Source organism: Amblyomma maculatum, chromosome 2 (assembly GCF_055883805.1).
Source record: "Amblyomma maculatum isolate TAMU_Amacu chromosome 2, ASM5588380v1, whole genome shotgun sequence".
Classification (NCBI taxonomy): Eukaryota; Metazoa; Arthropoda; class Arachnida; order Ixodida; family Ixodidae; genus Amblyomma; species Amblyomma maculatum.
In genome coordinates this window covers 216,711,867-216,736,880 of record NC_139345.1, presented here as the reverse complement: position 1 = coordinate 216,736,880, position 25,014 = coordinate 216,711,867, and the positions used below count along the sequence as shown (strand labels likewise).

Below are 25,014 nucleotides of genomic sequence, written 5' to 3'. Positions count from 1 at the left end.
TGGGTCTTGCTAAGGGGTTCATGCATTGCATCAAGACATGGCAAGGCGTGCAGCCTGTAGCTTCCAAGCTTCGCCATCTGCCAATTCTCTCCGGTCGCTAGTATCAAAGGAGCTTCAGAGGTTCCCGAGCCTTGACATCATCGAGTGCATCGATGCTTCGAGTGGGTGTCCCCCATTGTTGTTGACAAGAAAGATGGTAGCATCAGGATATGTGTAAAGATGGTAGCATCAGGATATGTGTAGACCTTAGAGAGCTGAACAAAGCTATTGTTCCAGACAGTTTCCCATTGCCTCATACAGAGGAGCTGCTTCACACTTTGGTAGGTGCTGCACACTTCACAAAACTTGGCTTCCGCTTACCATCAGGTTCTCTTGCATCCTGACGGCAGGGATCTGACAACTTTCATGACTCATCACGTTCCAGTCTTAAAAGAGTTTGAGAGAGTGGCATTTCAGAAGATGATGGCGACCATCCTCGACCGTTGCCCTGGCGTATTGTTCTACATTAATGATGCAATCATTTTTAGCAAGACTGCAGAAGAGCACCTTTCAATCTTGAAGACCTTGCTGCAAAAGATCAAGAGTGCAGGCCTGAAGCTGAACAACAAATGCCTCTTCAACGTTCCAGACGTTGAGTTTCTAGGGCATAAGGTCACTGCACGTGGTATCTCGCCACTTCCAGAGAAAGTAGATTCCATAGTTAACACGCCAGTGTCAACTGATGTTGCCGCCCTCCGTTCATTTCTGGGCCTCGCAGAATACTACTCCAACTTTGTTCCCACTTGGCACAAGTGGTCGAGCCTGTGAGAATCTTGCTTCACAAAAAGGAGTCGTTCATCTGGTCAGCTGAAGCAGACAGCAGTTTCAGGAGGGTTAAGGAAATGCTATCCTTGAGTACAGTTCTCCAGATGTTCAATCTGTCACTTCCAGTCATTGTGTCGACCAACGCATCCAACTGTGGACTGGGAGCAGTCCTTCAGCAGAAAAGTGGCCACGAGCTCCGCACAGTAGCTTTCACAACTCGTACACTGTCACCTTCGGAAAGGAAATTTTCAGTCGGTGAATGGGAAGCACTAGCATGTATTTGGGCGTGTGAGCAATGGCACATATACCTTTGGGGTCGCCATTTCCTCATTCGGACAAACCACCAGGCATTGGTGTCCTTGCTGTCGTCACAAGGACATGGAAGACGCCCATTCTGAATCACGCGTCGGAGTGCACAACTTCATTGCTACAATTTCACTGTTGAATACCGTAAGGGGTCCACAAACACTGTAGCAGATGCACTTTCTCGGCTTCCAGCACCTACCTCGGAAGCAGAGATTGCTAAGGAGGAAGAAATTGTCTCGTTCATTGTGCCAGCCTGTGCGACAAAGGAGAAGTTCAGGCAGGCCACCCTCAACGACGGCTGCCTGGAAACCGTCAAGTCATTCGTGCTGAGCTCCTGGCTGCCAAAGAAGTCCACACCAGAAGAGGCGAAACCATTCCACCCTATTCGGTGAGAACTGTCTGTTGTTGATATCCTGCTACTGCGTGCAGAGCGCCTCGTTGTTCCGTCCTCCCTCATGGCTCAGATCGTCGGCACCGTGAACGAGACACATCCGGGTATCACGCCCATGATGGCACAACTGCGTGAGCGGTTCTGGTGGTCACAAATAGATATGCAAGTGGAAATGGCAATACAAAATTGTCACATCTGCCTGGAGGCAGATAAGTCCGCCAACATATCACCAGCACCGCTGCAACCTATTGAATGGCCTGAGCAACCATGGCAGAAGCTTGGCCTAGACATTGATGGTCCTTTGGCGCATGCAGCTTACAACAGCAGATTTGCTGTAACACTTGTTGACTACCATTCTAAATGGCCGCAGGTACATTTTTGCAGCAAAGTGTCCGCGAGCACTGTGAAAGACTTTTTAACAAGTGTTTTTGCCCATGAAGGCTATCCAAAAGAGATCGTCTGTGACAATGGACCTCAGTTCACTTCGCGTGAATTCATCACCTTCCTGCAAAGCAGAGGCATCCGTCTTTTGCATTCGTCGGTGTACTATCCCCAAGCAAATGGACAAATAGAGCGGCTCAATAAAACATTCAAAAACTTCATTCAAATTGCACTCCTTGAAAGACGACCACTCCGGCAAGCAGTCACAGAATACCTTGCCATTTACCGATGTACTCCGCAGCCCACCACAGGGGTCGCCCCTGCAGTTCTGCAGCATGGTAGAATGCCCCGAACTAGGCTGGATGTCGTGGGTTTCTCAGCACCAGCATTTGCGGAAGACCCAGCCAAGGAGTTAGCGCGACTCCGCTGAAGGGTCTGGCATCAACAGCAGAACTGCAAGCATTACACGGACAAAAGGAGAGCTGCCAAGAAGATGAAGATAGCCATAGGTGATTTTGTCCGTATCAAGCAATCACCCATTCGTTTCAAGGGAGACTGCACCGTTTCTTCACTAACTGAAGTGATAGAGAGGAGGGAACCAGCCTCTTTCAGACTTAAGACGGCCGTACGTGGAATGCCTCCAAGCTTTCCAGGGTTTCAGAGAGGGGCACCCGTGAACCAGACCAATTTAGTGCCACACCGCAGCCTCAGCCTCCCGATGTGCTGCAGCCACCTTCCCCCAGGACGCAGGCTCGGTCTCACGGCATACTGCAGCAGCAGCCAAGCCCGTCGCCATCGTCAACAGTGCGGCGTTCAAAGCGCCGGCCACCGGCCTGGCTCCAAGACTATCAGACTTATTAGTTGGGACTGACATTGTGTACACAGTCCGTAAAAATGCGTAAATAAGTACAGTGTGCATGCCTTGGGGTTTCCTTACTAATACTTACAAACAACTAATCCCTAAAAGTAAGCGGGGGAGTATGTTGTATTCAGTTTTGTTTTCGATTTGAATTCTTTATTCCGCAGGGGGCGCTTCTGTTCTTCATTATATATGTGAATGTATATGTGAATAAACGTGTTGCTGTGCATCAGGATGGCTGGAGTCTGCTTCCACCTTCGAAAACATCACAATTACCTACAGGAATTACACAGTGGCCCTTTGAAGAAGGCTCTCCAGCCAATGGATGTCATAATATGATGGTTGATCTCCTTGCACCAGGTCGCATGGCATCACAAAAGCAGAGGGATAATCGAGGCATGAGGCTTATGACAAGTGGTCAATGCTGAAGCTTTTATACCTCCAATGAGATGTATAAACATGCCACTTAGTTCTGCACTAGACCATAGTTATAATGGAGATGTGGAGACTGGCAAAAGTGGTGCAGCCGCTTGTGGTGCTGTAATCAGTTCCGAGCAATAAGAAGTTGATATCAAATTTCACTTCATTAAGCATGTCAAGCAGTCAAACAGAAGTTCAAGAACACTTGAGGATGGAGCAGGTGCTAACTGCTTTGTAGGAGTAGCAACTGACGTGCAAGCCTTCTTCATGCCTACCACAACAGGTAGACGAGTTTACTGACTGGAAAGGCAGAGAGGTTGAAAAAGATTGACCTGCTACTCAGTGCTGGGGAAGGGAAAAGGTAGTGATGGGTGATGATGAGGTACGGCAGTACAGTCGAACCCGGATATATCGAACTCGAAGGGGATCGCGAAAAAGTTCGATATATTGATAATTCGATATACAGAAATTGGCTTGTGACGGCACTTATGATGCGAAAAAACGATACCGTATTTGCCGCGTAATCGACCCACTCGCATAATGAACCCTCTCTCCACTTTTGCGCCCAAGAATTTGAAAAAAAAAAAAAATGCTTTAAGGCCAGCTCGCTCACATGCAAGCGATTGAGCGATCTCAGCGACGAGCGGCAGCGACAGAGCGAAAAATTTCCAACTTGCTGGAACTGCGGCCCTCTCGCCGCTCGAGCCACCGCGGCAGCTCAAAACAAAGTTTCTGGGTCGCCGCGGCGGCAGAAATCGCGAGCATTTTCGCGTGCATGTCGATGGCGCGCGTCAGTCCGTTGTCGTCTCATCCACAGCTCATTGGCAGCGTGCCAAGATGTTGTGCAGCGATAACGTCAGGGCGCGTTTATCTTTTTATAGCTCCTCCAGTGGCGGGGAGCGAACTTGGCAGAGTGCCCGTGATGGATTGATTGCACAAGCCTGGTTCGATTTATCACGCCGCGCTTGGGGCGGGCGTCATGATCGCAGCAGCAGACCGCGTGCTTCCGTTGATTCATACATGCAAAGATAAACGGCTCCCGCCAAAAAAAAAAAAAAAAAACAACAAGAAAGCCTGCCGCTTCTTAACGTCCGCAGCCGCCATATCTTACGCTACGTCGCGCATACAGCACAACGATAAAAAAGAATGATTCTTGCAAAAAAAAAAAAAACAGAGAGCTACCGCTTCTTAACGTCCGCAGGCGCCATAACCACGTCGGCCGCCGCGTGCAGAAGGTTCGCAACACACGCTGGAGAAAGCGTCCCACGTCTGTCTGAAAACGGGCTGAGCTGGCTTGGCGCATGCGTAGCGCGTGCTGAAGGAGAGAGCTCGGCAAAAGAATGGGCACACTCACGCACATGGCTTGCAAACATCATGTGTTGGCGCGCGGAAAACGATAACTGCAAATGCGCGCGCCTTTGGGGAATGGGCGCAGCACTGTCCAGAACTGTCCCCTCTCATTCCTTCCACGCGTGGCTTGAAAACGTCACGCGGCAAACGGCCAAGAGTGATGCGATCGTCTTTGGAGAAGGCACACTTTCCAGTGCGTAGTGCGGAGTTCGATATATCGAACGACCGGTGAAATTGAGTTCGATATATGACGCGGCTTTCCTATACTTTTACATGGGATTTCAAGGGGATATTCCGTGAGTTCGATATAACCAAAATTCGATATAACCGGGTTCGACTGTATATACACACACATTAATTTGCATCACAGCAACGAGTTAAAGCCAGCATTATTAAAAAAAAATGCCTGCACTGTCCTGAGAGCTTTCCAACTTTCTGGACAAGTGTCTAAAAAGAAGTCCTCCGAAAGTAGCGTGCTGCCGAAACGCTTCACACAAGTGGCTAACGTTAGTCTTCCACGCACATATAGTATGTTCCACAGTCTTAGCAATGCCACAAGTGGAATGTTTAAGGGAGTCTGCTTGCCCAATTAAATGTAAGTACTTTTGTGTGAAGTCAACGCAACAAGCATGCATGAAGGCATGGAAACACACCACAAGACAAAGAAGTTACCTTCTATCTTGGCCATGCTTGATGACCTCCTTACAAACCCCCACAAACATTCTGAGGGGGGCCTCAACTAGGCTGTGCAGAGCCAGTGATGATAAGAGTGCCATGACAGCATACACCAGTGTGCCCCCAGAGGAACACCAGCTGCCCAGAGTGAAAATTATTGCCCCAAGTCTGCTGCTTACGAATCTGCAGTGAACGCACAGCCCTTGTTCCACAACCCTGCAGCTCCCACCCATTTGCAGGCACCTTGCCACAAGCATCTGATGCAACAGCCAAATGCAAAGCACAGCACGCACTGTGACTGAGGTGCTTGAGCGGCCCAGGGTCCAGAGCGGGTGTGAGGCGACCAGCGTGTACTGCCCGGGCAGGATGCGTGCGAAGGCATAGCTGCCCCCCTGGGCACTATGCGTCGTCTGCAGGATGTGGCCCTGGGCGTCTTGCAGCTGCACCTGCACCCCAGCAGGGCCCTCGTCCTGGCCATGGCTCACCACCTGCACCCAGGGAGATGAGAAATAGCCAGTGAGCGTGTCCACTTCAATTTTCTGGCTGCATATATACTCTCAAAACGTATTAAGAACACACTGATACAGACAACATGGGTATTGACATGTTACAGCGCCTTCTAAAATTTATGTATAAATCAAGAATGGATGCTTCCAGGCAGCAGATTACAAAGTTCAAGGGCTTGTACACACAAGTGCGACTATGAAAAAGAGAAAAGTTGAGGCTCTCAGAAGTTCTGGTGACAAAGGCTTTTTTAAGTTCGAGTGGTAATATAGGGATGCAAGGAACTGAAAATTAACCAACACGTGCAAACAATTTCAGGCACTTTTATGAGTAAGTGTGATGGCAACGCTGTTAAACCTAATGGTCACGAGGACATACCGTGGCACCATCTATTGGAAGCACCCGCATGGTGCACTAAGCGTGATAACGTACTGAACTGCTGCTCTGTCATGCTTTCTTAGGCAGCTAAGTTGCAAATTAATATTAAATTTATTTCTTAATATATTTCTAGGCCTGTTTAAACTTAGTTTGAGGATTCAGCACAAAACATTTCAATGAGTCTGCAAGTTAAGTGTAGCCTAGCGAGTTTTAACTACAATAATGATTACGTGCACCGGCTAGCATTGCTGTTGCTGTTATGGAAAGAACTGAAGCTGCCATACAACAAGTCAGAAGCAAGCAGTCATCAAGTCTTGGTAATAAAATTTCTCTTGGTGGCAAGCAAAGCTGTCGAGTGCCTGACAGGTGTGAAGCGCAATCGGACAGTGCAGGAGGAAGCGTCACCGTTTGACTGTTTCCCCAAACAGTTGAGTAGGCAAGTTGCACGGTGGGGACGATGTGGAGAAGCCTTTTATTGCTACTGTGCAAAGCTGTGTTCCATGCTCCAAATTCTTGTAAGCTGATAGCGATCAGTGCCTTTCTGGCTACGGACAGATATTTGTTGTTCCTGCACAGAGCAGTTTTGTTGACCCTTACCTCAGCAAATCCCGATCCGTAATGTTCTTGCTAGTGTTTATCTGTTTTTTTTTTTTTTTGGTCCTTTGAAATTACCATTTCTGTACTGCTAAGTTCTCTAAAACATATACAGGCCACTGTGCGTGGCGGTAGTATACTGTTACGAGTGAAAATAGAAGAATAGCAACAGTTTGTTCGGCAACCTCCGATCACCAGCACACTTCTTTCTCTTTGTCTTCCCACAAGGGGCCACACGAGTTCCACAAAACATGTGGCATTACCCCCTCGTCAAAAGAAGAATCGGCCCGATTCTAAAAGTATAGAAGCGAAAAAAAAAAAAAGAAAGGTGAAGGAGGAATAGTTAATGTCAAGGAAGGAAAAGAATGGCACGCACAAACACTGCACTTAACGCGAGTGGTACGGTTTCAGTTGGCTGACGTGCACAATGTCATTCTGAGGAGCACAACGCGATGAGCAGAGAGTCCCTTTAGAAAGGACTTCGTAATTAATGGCACTAACATGGCGAAGGACCTTATAGGGGCCAAAAAACCGACGCAATAGTTTTTCGGAGCGACCTCTCTGTCGGATGGGGAACCATACCCACACCTGATCACTGCAATGATATTTGATTTCCTGGTGATGGAGGTTGTATCGCTGGGCATCACGACTTTGTGTCTGATGAATGCGAAGCCTAGCCAGTCGGCGGGCTTCTTCGGCGAGCTAGGCGAGTTCTTCGGCGATGCTCCTCCTATCCGGGAGGAGCATCGAACCTAAAGTTGTAGTCACTTACCGTCCATGAAGAAGGCGGAAAGGCGTGTAGCCAGTAGTTCCTTGCAATGCGGTGTTATATGCAAACGTCATGTAGGGCAGAATAGCATGCCAGTTCTTGTGGTCGACGTCTATGTACATGAAGTTCGTATCGGTGAGGGTTTTGTTCAAGCGTCCTGTCAGTCCGTTCATCTGAGGGTGATAGGCGGTACTTCTGTGGTGAGCTGTGCATTAAATGCGGTTCCACAGTCTGCGATAACAGCAGCTGGAGCGCCGTGGCGAAGCACAATGTTTTCAACAAAAAACTGTGATTTCGGCAGCAGTAACGCGCTGGACGGCTTTTGTTTTGCAATAATGTGATCAATAATCGGTGGCAACAACACTCCATCTGTGGCCCTGAGATGACTTGCGAAACGGCCCCAATAAGTCGATACAGACTTCATGAAACGGAGATGTTGATGGAGGTACAGGTTAGAGCAAACAGGCATGGCTTCACAGCGCTGGCAATCACGACAGGATTTCACATACTGTCTCAAAGGCCAGTAATAATTCTGACTTATTCGTGCCAATGTGCGACTGAAGCCAAGATGTCCAGACGATGGTTCATTGTGACAGGTGCGCAGAATTTCAGCGCGAATAGCAACAGGAACGACTAATAGGCACATGGGCTGAGAGGCTGCGTTCGTTCGTTTGCGCAAGACTTCATTGCGAAAATGAGGCCATGCGCTCGTGAGAAACAGTGAGGTGGTAGTGGCATGCGGCCTTCAAGGTGATCAATGAGCGGACGAAGCTCAACGTCTTCCTGCTGCATTTGTGCAAGGGTTGACGTGACTACTCCAAGGAGGGTCTAGTCATTCAGATCAGCGTCAGCCATGTTGAGTGGCAGTGATGCGTGCGCGAGAGTCTGCGTCAAGTGCTTTTGGCCAGACATATACCAACAGCAACGTCGAACTCTTGGAGCTGCAAACTCCACCAGGCAAGGTGTCCACAAGGGTCCTTGAGGTTCACCAACCAGCACAGGGAATGATGGTCACTGATGACGCTGAACGGTCCTCCGTAAAAGTACGGTCTGAATTTAGCGAGCGCCCACAACATCGCGAGACATTCTTTTTCCATTGTCGAATTGTTCTTTTTGCAACGAGAGAGTGCACGGCTGGCATAGGCGATGACGCGCTCATTACCGTTCCTGCCAATGTACTAGTACGGCGCCAAGTCCAACATTGCTCGCATCTGTGTGGACTTCCGTGGCGCCGTTCTCGTCGAAGTGGCCTAAGATCGATGACGACTGAAGATGCATTTGAAGGCCGGCGAATGCAGCTTGTTGTTCGTGGCCCCAGACTAAAAGAACGGCATCCTTGGTGAGGCGAGTTAAGGGCACTGCGATTTTAGAAAAATTGGCTACAAAACGCCGACAGTATGCACACAGGCCCAAAAACTGGCGCACAGAGCACTTGCCGGTTGGTGTCGGAAACACCACCACCGCAGTTGTCTTGTCAGGGTCAGGGCGGATGCCATCGGAGCTGACAAGGTGGCTTAGAAATTTGAGCTCGTCAAAAGCAAAGTGGCACTTCTTCTGTTTAAGGGACATGCCAGCAGAACAGATGGCAGTGAAGACAGCATGAAGGCAGTTCAGATGCTTCAAAAACATCTCAGAAAAAACTACATCATCTAAGTAAACGAAGCAAGTTTGCCACTCGAGGCCGGAGAGTACAGTATCCATCATTCTTTGGAAAGTGGCCAGTGCTGAACAGAGGCCGAATGGGAGCACCTTAAATTCATATAAGACATCTGGTGTTATAAAGAAGTTTTTTTCACGATCGCACTGATCGACTTCAATTTGCCAATAACCACTTCTCAAATCCATAGACAAAAAATAACGTGCATGGCAAAGGCGATCCAAAGAATCATCGATTCGGGAAAGGGGGTAAATGTCTTTCTTTGTCACATTGTTGAGCTTTCTGTAGTCGACACAAAAACGTAATGTGCCATCTTTTTTCCAGATCAACACAACAGGAGATGCCCAAGGACTTGTTGAGGGCTGTATAATATCGTCAAGCATCTGCTGGACCTGATGACGAATTGCATCTCGTTCCGTTGAAGACACTCGGCCTCACTGGTCATTCGGTGTCTTTTGTAATAATTCAATGTTTGGCAAGTGGCATCTGGCCGATTTTTGATGAAGAGAGCGAAACAGTCTGCGAATGAATGCAGAAGGTCCAGAAGGCTCGACTTCTCTGATGGCGACAATTTGGTGTTAATATTGAGCTTGGCAGTGAGAGGAGATGACTGATGTTCAACCTCTGCTGAAATTTCACAGATGCAGGGGCGCTTGTTGAGAGTGTGGATGGCTTTGAAATAAGCAATGGCACTCCGTCTAGGCAGTGTACGGTGCTCCAAACTAAAGTTTACAACAAGGAGGTGGGTAGTCCCAGCACAAAGCGTTACAACAGCATGAGTGACACAAATTTGCCTCCCAAAGAGCAAGGACACATTTCCTTATGCGATTCCCTGAGTGGTATGTTTGTCGTCACAGCCAACTGTAACCAACTTGCTGGCTCGAGGGGGTAGGCAAACATCGTCATCGTGGACGCGCAGTGCCATAACGGATTGTTCATCATCTTCAGTCGGGAGCGCTCGAGCAGTAGAAAAAGAAACTAGAAGCTCGCAGAGATTTATAACTGCTCCATATTCTCGACCTAGAATAAGTTGCCTGGAGCACTCACTCAAAACAACGAAGCATGCTGGAAACATAGCCACATGGATTCCAATTCGCACAGTGCATCTTCCAACCGGCATGAATGAATGACCATCTGCCGTACGAATCTATGGCCCGTGCCATGATGTCATCTCTTTTTTTTAGTTCAATGGCCAGTCCCCAACTCATAACTGAATAACCGGCGCCTGTCTTCCCGAGAGCATTCGCTGCATGGCCGTCAACACACACTGGCAGGTTGGCTGAAATGATTTCGGTATCATCGATGAATGTGGGCAGGGTGGCCCTGGCGCTTGGGTGGCACTCACATGACCCTTTCACAATTTCTATCAGAACTTTCCGTCATGGAAACAAATTTATAATGATCGTTAGGTGTTTATCAAACACTCATTAACCTAGTACTGACACACCTTTCATATCAAGGCCTGGTGATAATGAAAACAATTCTAAGAAGATCGGAATAAGGAAATCACATTCTTAGAATCGTTTTCCTGATCACCACGCCTTGATATTGAAGGTGCGTGTTCCGCAGGTTGTTGTTTCGCAAGTTGAATGCCCATGTGAAACTTTTTTTTTTCTGTTTTCCTCTGCTGACTGTTTTTTGCAATGTTTTCAGATGCTGCTTTTGCAAAGATCATCATCACCACCATCAGCGGGACTATACCCACTGCAGGGCGAAGACCTCTCCCATATCCCTCCAATTAACCCGGCCCTATGCTAGCTGCATCCACTTGACAACTGCGAACTTCTTTACCTCATCCGCCCACCTAACTTTCTGCCAGCCCCTGCTACGCATTCCTTCCCTTGGAATACAGTTTGTTACCCTAAGCGATCATCAGTTATCCTCTCTTCACACTACATGTCCTGCCCATGCCCATTTCTTCTTGATTTCCACTAGAATGTCAGTAAGATGTGTTGTCGGCCTAGTTGGTGCAGTACTTCAGACCCCCCCCTCCCCCCCCCCCCCCATCTTAAGCGGCGCGAACAAAGACACACACAAGACAGGGTACAGGACAAGCGCAATGTCAGTAACTTGAGTTATTTCTCTAACCCACTCTGCACGCTTCCTATCTCTTAACGTTACCCCTACCATTTTTCATTCTACAGCCCTCTGCATTGTCCTCAACTTAAGTAGAACCCTCTTCGTTAGCCTCCACGTTTCAGCCCCATAGGTGAGTACAGCGCCTGTCCTTGTCATTACTCTCTCGTTGTTGTTCTCCGTCGCAGCGCTCGTAATTTGCAATTGCGTACAGGTAAGATGCAACTGTTGTATACTTTCCCCTTGAGCGATACCGGTAAGCTGCTAGTCATAACCTGCGAAGGCTTGCCAAATGCGCTCTATCTCAATCTTATTCTCCTTGTTATTTCCCTTTCATGGTCCAGATCTGCGATTACTGCCTGTCCTAAGCAGACATATTCGCTTACTTCCAGTATTTCGCTACCTAATGTAAACTGCTGTTCCTTCCCGAGGCTGTTGAACATTACCTTAGTCTTCTGCATATTGATTTTCAAGCCTACCTTTTTACTTTTCCTGTCTAGGTCATCAATCAATATTTGCAGTTCCTCCCTCGAGTTGCTTAGCAAGGCAATGTCATCAGCAAATCGCAGATTACTAAGGTATTCTCCATCTACCCTTATCCCACTGATCTCATTAAGTCTCTGAACACTTCCTCCAAGCAAGCTGTGAATTGTTCTCGGGAGATTGTGTTTCCTTGCCTAACACCTTTCTTTATGGGAATTTTGTCACTTTTTTTATGCAGAACTATGGTTGCTGTGCAGCCACTATAGATACCTTCCAGCACTTTCACGTATGGCTCGTCTACCCCCTGATCTCGCAATGCCTGCATGGCCGCCGTGGTTTCTACTGAGTCAAATGGTTTTTCGTAATCAATGAATTCTATTTATAAGGGCTGGTTACATTACGAGCATTTTTCTATCACCTGGTTGATGGTATGGATATGATCTATAGTAGAGTACACTTTCCGAAAACCTGCTTGATCTTTTACTTGATTGCAGTCTAAGATTGTCCTGATTCTATTAGCGATTACCTTAATAAATCTATACATAACAAACAGTAAGCTGATTGGTCTAATTTTTCAGGTGCGTAGCGTCCCCTTTCTTATGAATTAAGATAACGTTTGCATTCTTCCATGGTTCCGGTACCGTCGATGACACCAGGCACTGCGTATACAGGGTGGCCAGTTTTCCTAGCACGATATCCCCCCCATCCTTCAACAAATCTACATTTACCTGATCCTCTCCAGCTGCTTTCCAACTTTTCATTGTTTCTAACGCTTTCTTAACCTCATACCTCGTCCCTCGTCACTGGTAGAGCATCTGACTGTTTTCTCCACTGCCAATCTCATTATTGCCCTGACTATGTTGGCTACTGTAGAGATCAGTATAGAACTCCTCGGCTACTTTAACTATCTTGTCCATATTTATAATGACATTGCCCGCCTTGTCCTTATCTGATTTTTACTATGCCCAATTTCTTCTTCACCACTCTCAAGGCTTCCCCGTTCTTTACAGCAAACTCAATTTTCTCCATGTTATACTTCCTTATATTGGCCACTTCGCACTTACTGATTAGCTTTCATATCTCTGCCAATTCTAATTGGTCTGCTGAATTGAAAGCTTTCATACTTAGGCATTTCTTAATCAAACCTTTTGTCTCCTTAGACAGCTTACTGGTATCTTCTCTAAGTATCCTACCGCCTACTTCTGAAATTATTGTTTATTGCTTGTAGGCTAATGTCTTCATCCTGGTTTAGAGCTAAGTATCTATTCTGTAGCTAGAGCCTCCTCACCGCTAATTCGTTGATGGACTTTTCTTACTAATCGGTTTTGTTCTCCCTTCAGATTTAGACTGATTCGAGACCTTACCATCATGTGGTCACTGCATCGCACTTTCCCGATAACCTCTACATCCTGCGTAATGGCAGCGTTAGAAAACAGTATGAAGTCAATTATATTTTTAGTCTCCCCGTTAGGACTTTTCTATGTCCACTTTCAGTTCTTCCGTTTGTTACAGGAGTAACACGTACTATCTTTAGGGATGATGGCTATGTGCTGCCGAGTATAGAATGATTGTATAGATCACACAGTATGGTTCCTAGAACATCAATATTTTCTTAATTAGCTTCATCTGAACTCCATCACAGCCTCCTGCCTTGTTTGTTGCTAAACCCCCCTAACAGACAGAACATCACTTAATTCAACTCTGTACAGAACGAAAGAATTTAAAATTGGCAGTGGAGGAACGCAGCTTGTACTTATATCAAGAAGTTTTGATGCTAGATCAGGGCCAACTTTGGTGAAAATCGCATCAAGTCCTCAACAGTCTGTTCAGTAGCATCGGAAGGAAGTATGGAATGTTGTTTAAAATTACCTATGACCTCGTTTACAATTTGCCACATTTTTTTTTGGATCACCAGTGGCACTAGCGATTCGGCGAGCAAACATTCCTTTTTACGGGCTCTTATCAAAGACACTGATTTATTATATGAGCATTTGAAGTGGTAAAGGCAGTATTCTTTACTTATGTGATGTAGCCATTTGTGATACCAATAGTCTTTCTTCCTTAAAAGGGTTAGAATTTTTTCAGTCATCCATGGACAAATTCATAACTTCTTGCGGCTGCTATATTTCGGCTACTGTCTTTTATCAGATAAATGAGGATGCTAATTAAGTTAGGAAACTCTATATTAACGACTTCATGATAAGATTAGGTTGGTACTGATTAACAAATTTTTTGCCTCGTTTTATCGATTTTTATTGCCGGGGGTTTGTCAATCTTAACGAAAATCAGCAAGCGATTTGAAATTGGAGTTTGACAGATGCCTGCTTGTGCACCTGTGTCGATATTTGTCAGCGCATGACAGATACATGTGGCCGAAGAAGTGGTTATACGTGTCGGCGACTGAATCAAATTATGGAAGTTGTATGACTGAAGAAGATATGTATAATCCGTGATATTATTAGAAAGGGTGCCAATATTAACGTCTTCAATGATAACAACTTGATTTTTGTAGTTCTTGGCTACGTTGACAGGATTGTTTCCAATTTATTAAAAAAAAAACAATGGCAAGCCTTGAGCTTGGAGGTCGGCAGACTACACCCACTACTACACACCAATCAAGTTTTAGAAATAATGCTTCAAGTTCCGGAGTACAAGAAGAAACTATTGATAAGACTGTGTAGTGCAGGCTATCTATAACAAACATTGCCACACTGCCCTCATGAAACTACGAGTTCCGTGGCTGCGATAATGTTGTGTAACCTAAAATGCTGATATTAAAGCGAAAGCCTTTCATGATTCATCGTTGTTGACAGATGGTTGTCAGCAGAGGTGTCGCGCTTTTGACAGCGAGAGTTAAAAATAAATTAATAAACCTTGTCTCACCGGGAATCAAACCTCCATCCCTTGGATCCCCAGCCCAGCGCTTTACCAACTGCGCCACGCCCCGGATCGTGAAACGCTCTTCATAATTCTTCCCCTTGTCAACTGTGAGGATGATAGCGGAATTCCGCGAGTGATAGATACTGTGCCTTTTCTTTCCTGTAAACGAATTATAGAATGCCAGTGAACTTTGATGCCTTCAATGAAATGCTGGTTGTGTTCGACAAGGGGTGCGCAATGTACCGTCCCGATAGGTCATGACGTCACCTGGCAATTCATGCATATACAGTCGCCGACCGATATTTCGAATGCCCAATTTTCCGGACCTACCTGAAAATCTGGACCTTGCCATGGTACCACCACGCACTCCATAGAGTCAATGTATAACACCGACCAAAATTTCGAACGTTTGAAATTCTCTCATTCGATTTTTCGGACTTTTTCTTAAGATTTGTGACTCAAGAGCTACCGAAAACGCAAACAACGCCGGTGCCATTTTGCTTTTCTGCAACCTCGAACCCACGTGTCATATTGTCCGCTCATCACGCCACCGGAACTTCGCATACCCGGTATAGCCTCGATAGCAGGCACCGCTTGCTGCACAGTCCCGCCAATGCCTGCTCTGCCGTGCTGCCGTCGTGCACAGACATCAATCGCCGCAGTCACCATTCACGTGTGGTGTGTTGTGCTGTACGATGACCCTACTACGGCCCATAGACCAAGGCGTGATGACACTCAAGCACCTCTATTGGTCACACGTGCTCAGCGGCAAAACCTAGTGTCGACTTGTTCTCTGCACTCTGCATGCTTTCCGATGCATGGAAGGTGGTGACCGCTCACTAAATAAAGTGACACCACACACCGAAACAGTCCATGTTGCACGCCTAAAGCCGTACTACACGGACCTGGGTTCGGACGCTAGTACGCACCGGGTCGGTGCTTTTCAGCCGGCGGGGTAGTGTTACGTTAGGCGATGCATACGCTGACATGCGCATAAGAAGGAAAAAGAAGAATCTCAGTAGTTTGTGGCGAAGACGACGACGACGTTCGAGCAGTGTCGGCTGGTGCCTGCAGGAGAGGCCTGTTGTGTGAAAGCCTTGTGTCCCGCCTCCGCTCTCTGCAACCTCAAGCTGAACTACCCCCCCGTAACAATATAAATGATCAATATACAAAAGAAACAGGTAAGGGTATAAAACGCATGGATACGGTATGTCAGAGATATGTTTCTTCACCGGACAAGCTACAGTCCTGGCCCGCGCTTCAATGTTTTAGCGATGCATCAAGTATGAGCGTAATGATAGCCTAGTGCCTCTGACGCCAAAGCAGCCAAGGTTCTGCATTAAAAAAGCTATGATAGAACAATTGAAACGCTTTTGAAAAATATGTCAATTGCAAGGGACATATGTTTGTCCTAGATCATTTGCTAAAACTTTATTTTGTCGAAGTAATGCTGTTTCATCTTATCTTTTTGTCTTAAACCAAAATGGCATTCGAAGAGGACCTGATGCTTTGACAAAAGACTATTGATTCTTGGATAGGTAATTCTTTCTGTGTCTTCTCGGTCTCCACAAGCGTCTCTCGTATCCTCTGCTCCATCATCAGGTTTCCATGCCATCTGGTCATCTCGGGTCTTTTCTAAGCGCCTGTGCAGCCGTCGTCATAATGTCGACCCCGCAATCCAGCGCTTCGTTCATCGACCCTTCTTCGCCGAACGTTTTCGGACAAAAAGGGAATGAATTAGCAACATACTTAAAAGTCGCTGGCTCCCAACTTGTTGCGTAACCAAGACCGGCATAGGCCACCAGCCGTTACAGTGTCACCTGCAACATTTCCTATCTGGCTGTTTTTCTTGTTTCACTGCGAGCGAAATAAAAATTAGTCATTAGATTTGACACAGTGCTGGTCGCGCTAACTCCTACCACCAGCATCACACGCTTCCTGCAGCGCGCGACCCGCAAAGTTGCCAGCCGAGCGAAAAAGGCCGTGGGCACCCTTCCACCCGGGGGAGCTTTTGTGCCAGCGGACAAAAAGCCCCCACCGCCAAGGAGCCCCCAAGAAACCGGTCCCGGCGGTCGAAAGCGGCTCGTTTTCACAACATCCCGGTCGAGAGGGGTGGGGTCCTCCCTCGTATGAATACCTTTTTAGTGGTCCAAAGTGCCCTCTAGATTTGTTTTCATGCTTTTTCAGCCACATTTCAGTGACAGCTATGATTTCAGAAGATTCCCCCAGTTCAGTGATAAATGAAAGCAGAGGGCTGAGGTTTTTGTTCAGGCTGCGAACATTAGTATGAAGTACTGAAATGACCAATCTAGAAGCTGTTATGAACTGAAATCGAGGCAACTATTCTCGTACCTGTGTACTATGTGATCTGGTTATTCTTTCTAGATCTGCTGCGCAGGCCACATGGACCACTTTCGATTTTTCGGCTTTCCTCATCAATATTTTCCCATCAGGCACCCAAGCAAACTTCTAGCCGATATTGCATTTTGTTTCAATCGCTTTACCCCAAAGTAGCTTATTTTCCGGACACATGTGTTTGTTGGTGAAAATAGGATCCGTTCCTTCAAACCTTAACACTGATTTGTTCGGTCACGTCTTTTTTGCCGCAGCAAGGAATCTGTCTCGGCTGGCCCGTGAGGCAAACCGCACAATCAAATTTGGTGGTCAATCAGCCTTTGTAGCTATACGATGTGCAACCTCAATGGCATGTATAGATAGTTCTGTAAACAAGCATGAAGCAATTATTTCCACCAATAGGTATGCCCTTCAGTTCGAGGTTGCTTTTCCTACTGTACTGTTTCAACTCAATTAGTTGTTTCTTGGTTTCAGCAGATTCCTTACTTAGAATACGGTTCTCTTTCTAGCACTCAAGGCCCAGTTGCTTTTCGTCGTCAAGTTCTTTACAGAGAGTCTGAAGTTCGGTTTGGATTCTTCGAAGTTTTCATTGATGAAATCCACTCCTGTCCTGACCAAAGTGAGCTCTGCCTGTATGGCTGTGTTTGATTGCAGTTTTTTTTTTACTTCATCCTTTAACTCAGTCATGACTTCCACGAATAACAATTTTATAGTATTTAGTGTCTTATCAGTGAATGCATGTGCGAAATCAGTTAACGGGTCACTTTGGCCTTCCATTGTAGCTGGGTACCAGTTCAAACATGGACGATAACACTTGGAATTTCAGAGCAGTCCGGCAGCCACGGAAACGTAACAGATAAAAGATTTGCGTGCCCACCTGCAACAAGCGAAGGAAGTGTTTTAGCAGAAGTGGTAGCCATGGGTGCCGAGACCGCTCTCAAGGGGATATGAATCGATAAGCCAGTGATAGGACATGCAGGGAAAGCCACTGGTTTGCCAGCTTTGCTATGCCAGGAGGTCTGTCCTAGATAGGCTATGATTGGAAATGGCAATAATAAGTTATGTTGGTAGTGCTAAACTGGCTATATGATGGGCCAATATTGGTACAAACAAAAATGGTCTAGCAATGCAAAATGCAGTGAATTCCCCACGAGCCAATATTGGCATGATATTGGTGCCATTGATTTCCCGCATTGGACCAGTGATGCTACAATGGTGATGTGCTGCTTGGGAACGCAGCTACTGCCATATACCTTTCGTCACCTTCGAAGCTAACGTGCGCTGTCTTGTGACTACGCTTGCCTCAGTCAGTCTTAGTCTCTCGCAACTGAGCCATGCATCCCTTGCAGTTACTAACATGCGGAACCAAAGTCATGCCCTACAAGACAACTTCTCTGGCCTTAACTTTTCTGTGCTGTGGCTGCCTCAACATCCAGGCCATGCAGAGGAGGACCCTTCTGGGGAATGAGGCACACCTGAAATGTTCATCGCACTGCTGGCTTCAGGACAATAAATTCTCTTAACACTAAGGCACCTGCACGTTTGACGCTTGCTCCACTGATAGAACAATCATGTGGTTGGATGCAATGGCACAATAGCACTGCTTAGTGAGCGCAGTGCTGTAGCAGACAGTCCTGGTATTGTTAGAACCTAGGGTTTTGCAAGCTGGAACCAGGGTTAAAGACAAGGCGTGACACTTCCGTCTTTGCGTGCTCTGACACAAGAACCTTGTTATGGCTGTGGCAAAGCAAAGATGCCAGGTAGCTAATCCTGCCAACAACAGTCCTCTCATATGAACCGCTCTGCTGCACAGCTCCTGTACAGCTGCTGCAGTGATGGATGTAAAGGCCCAATAAATAAGTCACTGAGCATTTATCCAATCATAAAGGTCTAATACATGGAAAACATTTGTGGCAAAATGACAAATGTGAACCGTTGAGAAGGAAGCACATGAGAGGGGCCCCACCTTGCCAACAATGGAGAACCCATGGAAGACAAAGTTGATGTCCCGTGCAGTGCTGCAGGGGTCTGTGACTCCATCAACGTGCAGGTCCACAGCAGCTGGCTCAAACACCCAGCCGGCAGGGGGCTCCACACGCAGGGTGTAATCTCCCCGGTCATACAGCGGGATCAGGTAGTAGCCATTGTTGGGTGCCCCTTCCGTCTGGTACTTGTGGCTGCCCTGGCGGGTCAGTCTGCGCGCGCAGGTGAGTGCAGTTGGGGCACAAAGACTTCCAAACAGGAGGCCAGATCAGCCAGAAAGAAAAAAAAAATGCTGGACAAGTGCAATGCTTGACACGAAGGGCCACAGCCCACTGGCACATCTCTCTGGTTGAAGTAGTGATAACTGAGCTGGCTCTAGAAAAATATGCATCATACACACGCAAAAAAATGCAATGACACCAAGTGACAGATTGCGAGGGTAACAACAAAGCAACTGCAACAGGAAGGACACCAGCAATGCTGGAGCCCCATCTACTAAAGAGCTTCCCAATTTGAAAGACAATGCTTGGGCGCGGCAATGCCTTGCTGCACTCGACAAATATTAGTGAGCTAAGATTTTAGTACCACAAAGCTTCAGCGCTCTGGACTACACGCAGTATTCTAGACAAGAAAAAACGAAGCCAGGGATTAGTAGTGGCTCGCACAGTTTCTAACTTTGAAAGATGGTCAAAACTGCATGCTGGCTATTACCACAGTGCTATACTATACTTCTATTATACTTCCACATATGTATTAACCAGCGGCCAGCAACAGTAAGACGTTGGACTCTGAGCTGAGGGAAAGAAGCGCTGGTGCTGCACTAGGTGCGGAGAGAAATCCGACCTTAATCATATCCTATCGAATTGCTCAGAGGACCCGCCTCCCAAGGCTCTCATAGAAGCTCCCTCATTTGAATTCTGGGAGGATTTTGCTGCGCAATGCGAGCCCTAATATACAATTGGGCGCCATGCGCTGAAGAAGTCGCCGCAAGCCACCAGCTAACGGCCACTTGCAGGGGTGGAAGCAGGCCTGAGCATTTTGGAGCAGCTCAGAAAGCAGTAATAATGCCATTTTGGAGCAGCTTTGGAGCAGTAAAACAAGAGTTTTCGAGCATCCTAATAATGTTTTGGAGCAGTTTTTAGAATCGAACGCTTTCAATAAGTGCAATTTTCTATTCCTGACGTACAAAAAATGCATTTTGCTTCCTTTTAACTCAATGTTCTGCTAACTATATATGCATCGCTAACAAGACTGGATAAACAACCAAAACATATATATAGTGGATGTTTAACATAACCCCAGCTGACATGAGCAACAATTTGGAACAGACTAGAAGTAAACTGAATGCTTGCTTCCACATTTCATCACTGGAAATCTGACCGAATGCAGCCATGAAATTAGGAGACGCCTGCTTCTGGGAAAGAGAGCAATGGTGAGCCTTGACCGCCTAGTAAAGAGCAGAGACATTAGTCTGCCAACCAAGATCCGTATAACTCGTGCTATGGTCTTTCCAGTTGTGATGTATGGATGTGAGAGTTGGACTGTGAAAAAGGCTGACCGCCGAAGAATTGACGCGTTTGAATTGTGGTGCTGGCGAAGACTCTTGAGAGTTCCTAGGACTGCCAGAAGATCAAATCAGTCGATATTGTCGACCATAAATCCTGACTGCTCATTGGAGGGTCAAATTTTAAAGTTAAAGCTCAGCTACTTTGGTCATCTGATGAGAAGAGAGGAGTCGCTGGAGAAAGATTTGATGTTGGGAAAGGTTGAGGGTCGCCGGAGAAGGGGTAGGCAGCGAACGCGTTGGTTAGATGGCATCCTCGAGGCACTGCAGATGAAGTTATGTGATGTTAGGAAGATAGTGAGAGACCGGAAAGCGTGGCGTGACATGGTCCATAGGGTCACGAAGAGTCGGACACGACTGAACAACTAAACTGAAACTGAACCACTTTGAGTCGCTCAACCGATTCAAAGTTCAGATCTGAGCAGCATTTTTGCTGCCTTGTGTACACCTTTTTTTTTTTTTGCATAAGCCAGTGCTGATAAATTTCTGGGCGCTGGTCAGTATAGTGCCTTCAAGGAGGGTAGGCAGCACTGAAGAGATAGTCTTTTTTCCTCCTTCACATTCTTTACTTCAGTTTCCTGGTTCCTCACATTATCTTTTGAGCTACACTGGGGCTTCCCCAATTTCAACATGTTCGCGATAGACCCTCAAGGGTGACCAACACTATTGAGAACATTTTAGTGACAGGCAATTTTGTGATGCCCCCCATAACCCATGAAGTATGCCTTTGTTGGCTTGACTACCTTGATATTGACAAAGAGGCTCTATGATTAAGTACCTACCCGGTGCTTATTTTCAGTCGAACCATTAGACACACCTTGTGTATAGTTCTTTGCAGCAGGACAAGTTCCTGATAGCTCGTAGCTCTTTGGGTACATGCTTCACCACTGCTCTAATTTCCCTCACCACCAGTGATTTGAAAGGCTGGGAGAGAGTGATATGTCATGTGCACAGATTTTTTTTTTTCCCAATTCCCTCCAATGCTTGTGTCGTTCTAAATTTACTTGTGAACATCAGATTGGGTTATATTTTTTGTATGCGACAAAAACTCGGCAAAATTTGATGGCAAAACGCAGAGGTAAACGGCGTTTGGAGCAGCTTTAGAGCAATATTACGTTTTGGAGCAGGATGGAGCAAGGAAACCAGTTTGAAGCAGAGTGGAGCAAATGGAGCAGCACTTCCACCCCTGACCCAGTAACACGTACTACTCCCGACAATAAAGTTTTCTCTCTCTCTTTAAGAACTAATCTAAAGGGTGAGGTGATTCATACAGAAAGAGCAGACCCAATGGAAAGGTGATCAACAGATACCCGGCTCCGTTCAACCAGTTCGCGGAGCCGGGTGTACTCACAGCTTCACCTCGACGCGAGAATAGTTGATGGGCACCGCGGCGCGGATGAAGCCGCCGCAGCCCATAACATCGTCCCCCCGGCTGAAGCCCAGCACGGCCGCCGCGACGCTGTACAGAACGAACAGCATCGCACACCGTGCCGTCGCCGCAGAACACGACCCTACTCCCGAAATCACCCGAAGTTCTCCGGGAGAATGTTTTTGCAGACCGTCAATGCGCAATCACGTGACCTATGGGTAACGAGCATGGAGGAAGAGCATGAGAGCATGTAACGAGTTTGTTCTAGTAACATTTGATGGATGAATGAGTTGTTTCCTTCCTCTATAAATGGATGGATGAAACATAGGAGCGTCCCCTTTGAAATGGGGTGGTAGCAGTAGCAGATGTGGACTATGTGGACTGATGTTCGTGATATAATACAAGACGTTGCTACTAAGGTAGTTCCAAAGCAGAAGAAATGTAAGAAAGCAAACTGGTTATCTGAAGAGGCTTTGCAAATAGGGAACCTGCACTGCATAGGTAGCGCTGCAATTGTCCCACAGAGTGGCTCAAAAATGCTGCTGTTAGCCACTTGGTTCGCGACAAACGACCGAACGCATGCAGTACCATTATAGATACGCGTTTGACAGATAACGTCTTTGCCCAGGCGCTCTCAACGTATCCCAGTTATCTTGCCCACGACAGGCAAAGCTGCGACAGAGCGTGTAATCTGATCGCTTTAAGTTCTTGCAGGTGGCGTGAAAATGCCCTAAAAAGCCGCCTCAGAAGTATTTGCTCTTCTCGCTAGGCTATGTGTTACGGCGCAGCGATCGACACAGCAAACTTCATTGCAGGTTGCCTATGGGTGCGTTCCAATACCCCCTCGTCCAATACGCCCTAGCAGCCGCCATCTTGGGACGCGTTCCAATTCTCGCGAAGCAGTCTCGCGTAGACGGCTTCGCCGAAGTCAACATCGATGCAGACTACTTTGCTGTCTAAACATGGCGGACAGAACGCGTTTCGCGCTGAGCGAGTCGTGCGTGCGGTGGTTGCAGTAGCTGTACGGTGGTCGTGCTATTTGCGAACGCCGGAGTATGCATATGAACGATCTTTCAAACGTGAGTTGTTACGTCAATGTATGCGCTAGCTAGAGGCTAATTTAGCTGTCTTTATGGTCGTAAGATTCGTAGCAGTGCAGATTCTTGTACCGCGCACTGAGAGGAAAGCGTGCGTTGGATGCTGTTGGTCTTCTTTTTTAACTTGACGACGAGATTCTTCAATATTGATGTTATCGACGAACTCGTCGCTTTCTGGGCACCTCGCCGGGAGTCGGGACGGCTGCTGTACGGCGCACGTGTGTGTTTCTACCTTGCTGTAGTAGCCGTGTCAAACTGTTCCGCGGATTTTCAGTTAATCTGGGAAGAACGAACTCGCCTGACGATGCCGACTTGTTGCGCATTGATTTTTTTGTGCCTGTACATTATTAAAACGAGTTGTTGTCTTTGGTTTCCTCGTCTAGTGACTACGGACAACAGGTGTAACGGTACAAAGTTTTCGTTTGCTGTAGCCGGTTATCACCTTTCGTCCATAATCCCCTCAAGTTTACAGTATTTTGCATGTTTTCATTCTTACAGCTGTGTGAATGAGACATCTGAGAAGCATGTACACTTCAGCATCAGTAATAAAAAAGGAAAAACGGACTAACGTTCTCTTCCGTCAATTCGTGAGCGGACTCAATGCGTGAGAAGTCGGTCTGCTACAAGTTAACCTATTAATAGCATATCTAAGTTATGGCGATTACAAATATAATATTGTTGCTGCAAAAAATCGGCAAACCGTTAAAAACGGGATTTTCACCTGTATTGTCGTAAATCTTTAAAGAAAACAGCGTTATGATAGTTATTCAAACGTTTTAGTTCAACCTTTATGCCGCGAGGTGACGCCAGGCGTAGACAGGTAGGCGCGTTCCAATACGCGAACCTGTTGACGTCTACGTAGACGTCTACGAAGCAGTCTTGCTAGACGTCTAAGAATTGGAACGCACCCTATAGCTGAGGAAAGGAAGATGGCAAAAGTTATGGGGGAAAGAGAAAGATACAAGGTTCTCAATGCGGATTTTCAGAAAATAGCAAGGAGATCTGATAAGAACGCCTTTCTGAACATCAAGCAGTTGAGGACAACAGCCAATTAAAGAACACAAGAGCTCTGTATAAGACAATCAAAGATATCAAAGGAAGCTTCTGTGCTTAAGCTGGGCGTGATAAAGGACAAACGAGGCAAGGACCTCACAGAAGCCTCAGAGATAAAGAAGAATCGAGGTGGCAGGAATACACAGAAGGTTCTGTACAAGAAGGACCCGAATGTGCACACCCAACATAAGACGGTTGTGATTATACTGATCTCGAGCCGGGCATCCTGAAGAGTGAAGTTGAATGGGCCTTAGCCAGCCTTGCTAAGAACAAAGCTAGCGGAATTGATGGCATTCCAGCTGACTTCAAAACCTCAACCATATATGACGCTGTTAACATTCTGCATACATTATGTCAGAAGATTTGGACAACAATGCAGTGGCCACAGGATTGGAGGAGGTCGTTTACATCCCCATTCCAAAGAAAGGCAGTGCCAAAGAATTGTTCCAACTACCGCACGATCGCGCTTATTTCGCATGCTAGCAAAGTGATGTTGAAAATCCTCCAAGGTAGGCTGTAGCAGTATGTGGATCGGGAGCTTCCGGACGTGCAAGCTGGGTTTCGCAAGGGCAGAGGAACTAGAGACCAAATTGCCAACGTTCGCTGGATCATGGAAAAAGCACGAGAGTTCCAGAAACAATTCTGCTTTATTGATTATGCGAAAGCGTTTGACTGCGTAGATCACAGCAGATTGTGGCAAGTTCTCCAAGAGCTAGATGGGAGTTCCAATTCACCTCATCTAGTCTCCTCAGGAACCTGTATGAAGGGCAAGAGGCCACAGTGAGAACTGGGCATGGTACGTCTTACTGATTGGTTTCCGATTGAGAAAGAGGCAAGGCGCCCTGCCTATATTTAACCTATATGCAGAGTGTATCATAAGGAAGGCCGGTCTGGACGATCTTCAGCTGGAGTTAAGGTTGCTGGAAAACGTACATCAACAACCTTAGATATGCGGATGATACCACTTTGGCAGAAAGTGAAATGGAACTCAAGAGACTTTCTGATGCGCGTAAAAGAAGAGAGTGAGAAGTTTGGGCTTAAAACATTAAAAAGACAATGATCATGG

At 46.7% G+C, this 25,014-nt stretch overlaps 1 protein-coding gene across 1 annotated transcript in view; it reads right to left on the bottom strand.

The window, feature by feature from the left end:
* Positions 1-22,004, bottom strand: part of LOC146201289 (BOS complex subunit NOMO1) — an 85,900-nt gene extending 63,896 nt beyond the window's left edge. Inside the window, exons 1-3 of the mRNA XM_084595743.1 lie at positions 21,781-22,004; positions 18,849-19,077; positions 5,480-5,674 (exon numbers count right to left, since the gene is read on the bottom strand). Of these exons, the coding sequence (XP_084451869.1) occupies positions 5,480-5,674; positions 18,849-19,077; positions 21,781-21,908 (552 nt within the window). The 5' untranslated portion in view covers positions 21,909-22,004. The remainder of the gene's footprint in view (positions 1-5,479; positions 5,675-18,848; positions 19,078-21,780) is intronic.
* Positions 22,005-25,014: the final 3,010 nt, after the last annotated feature.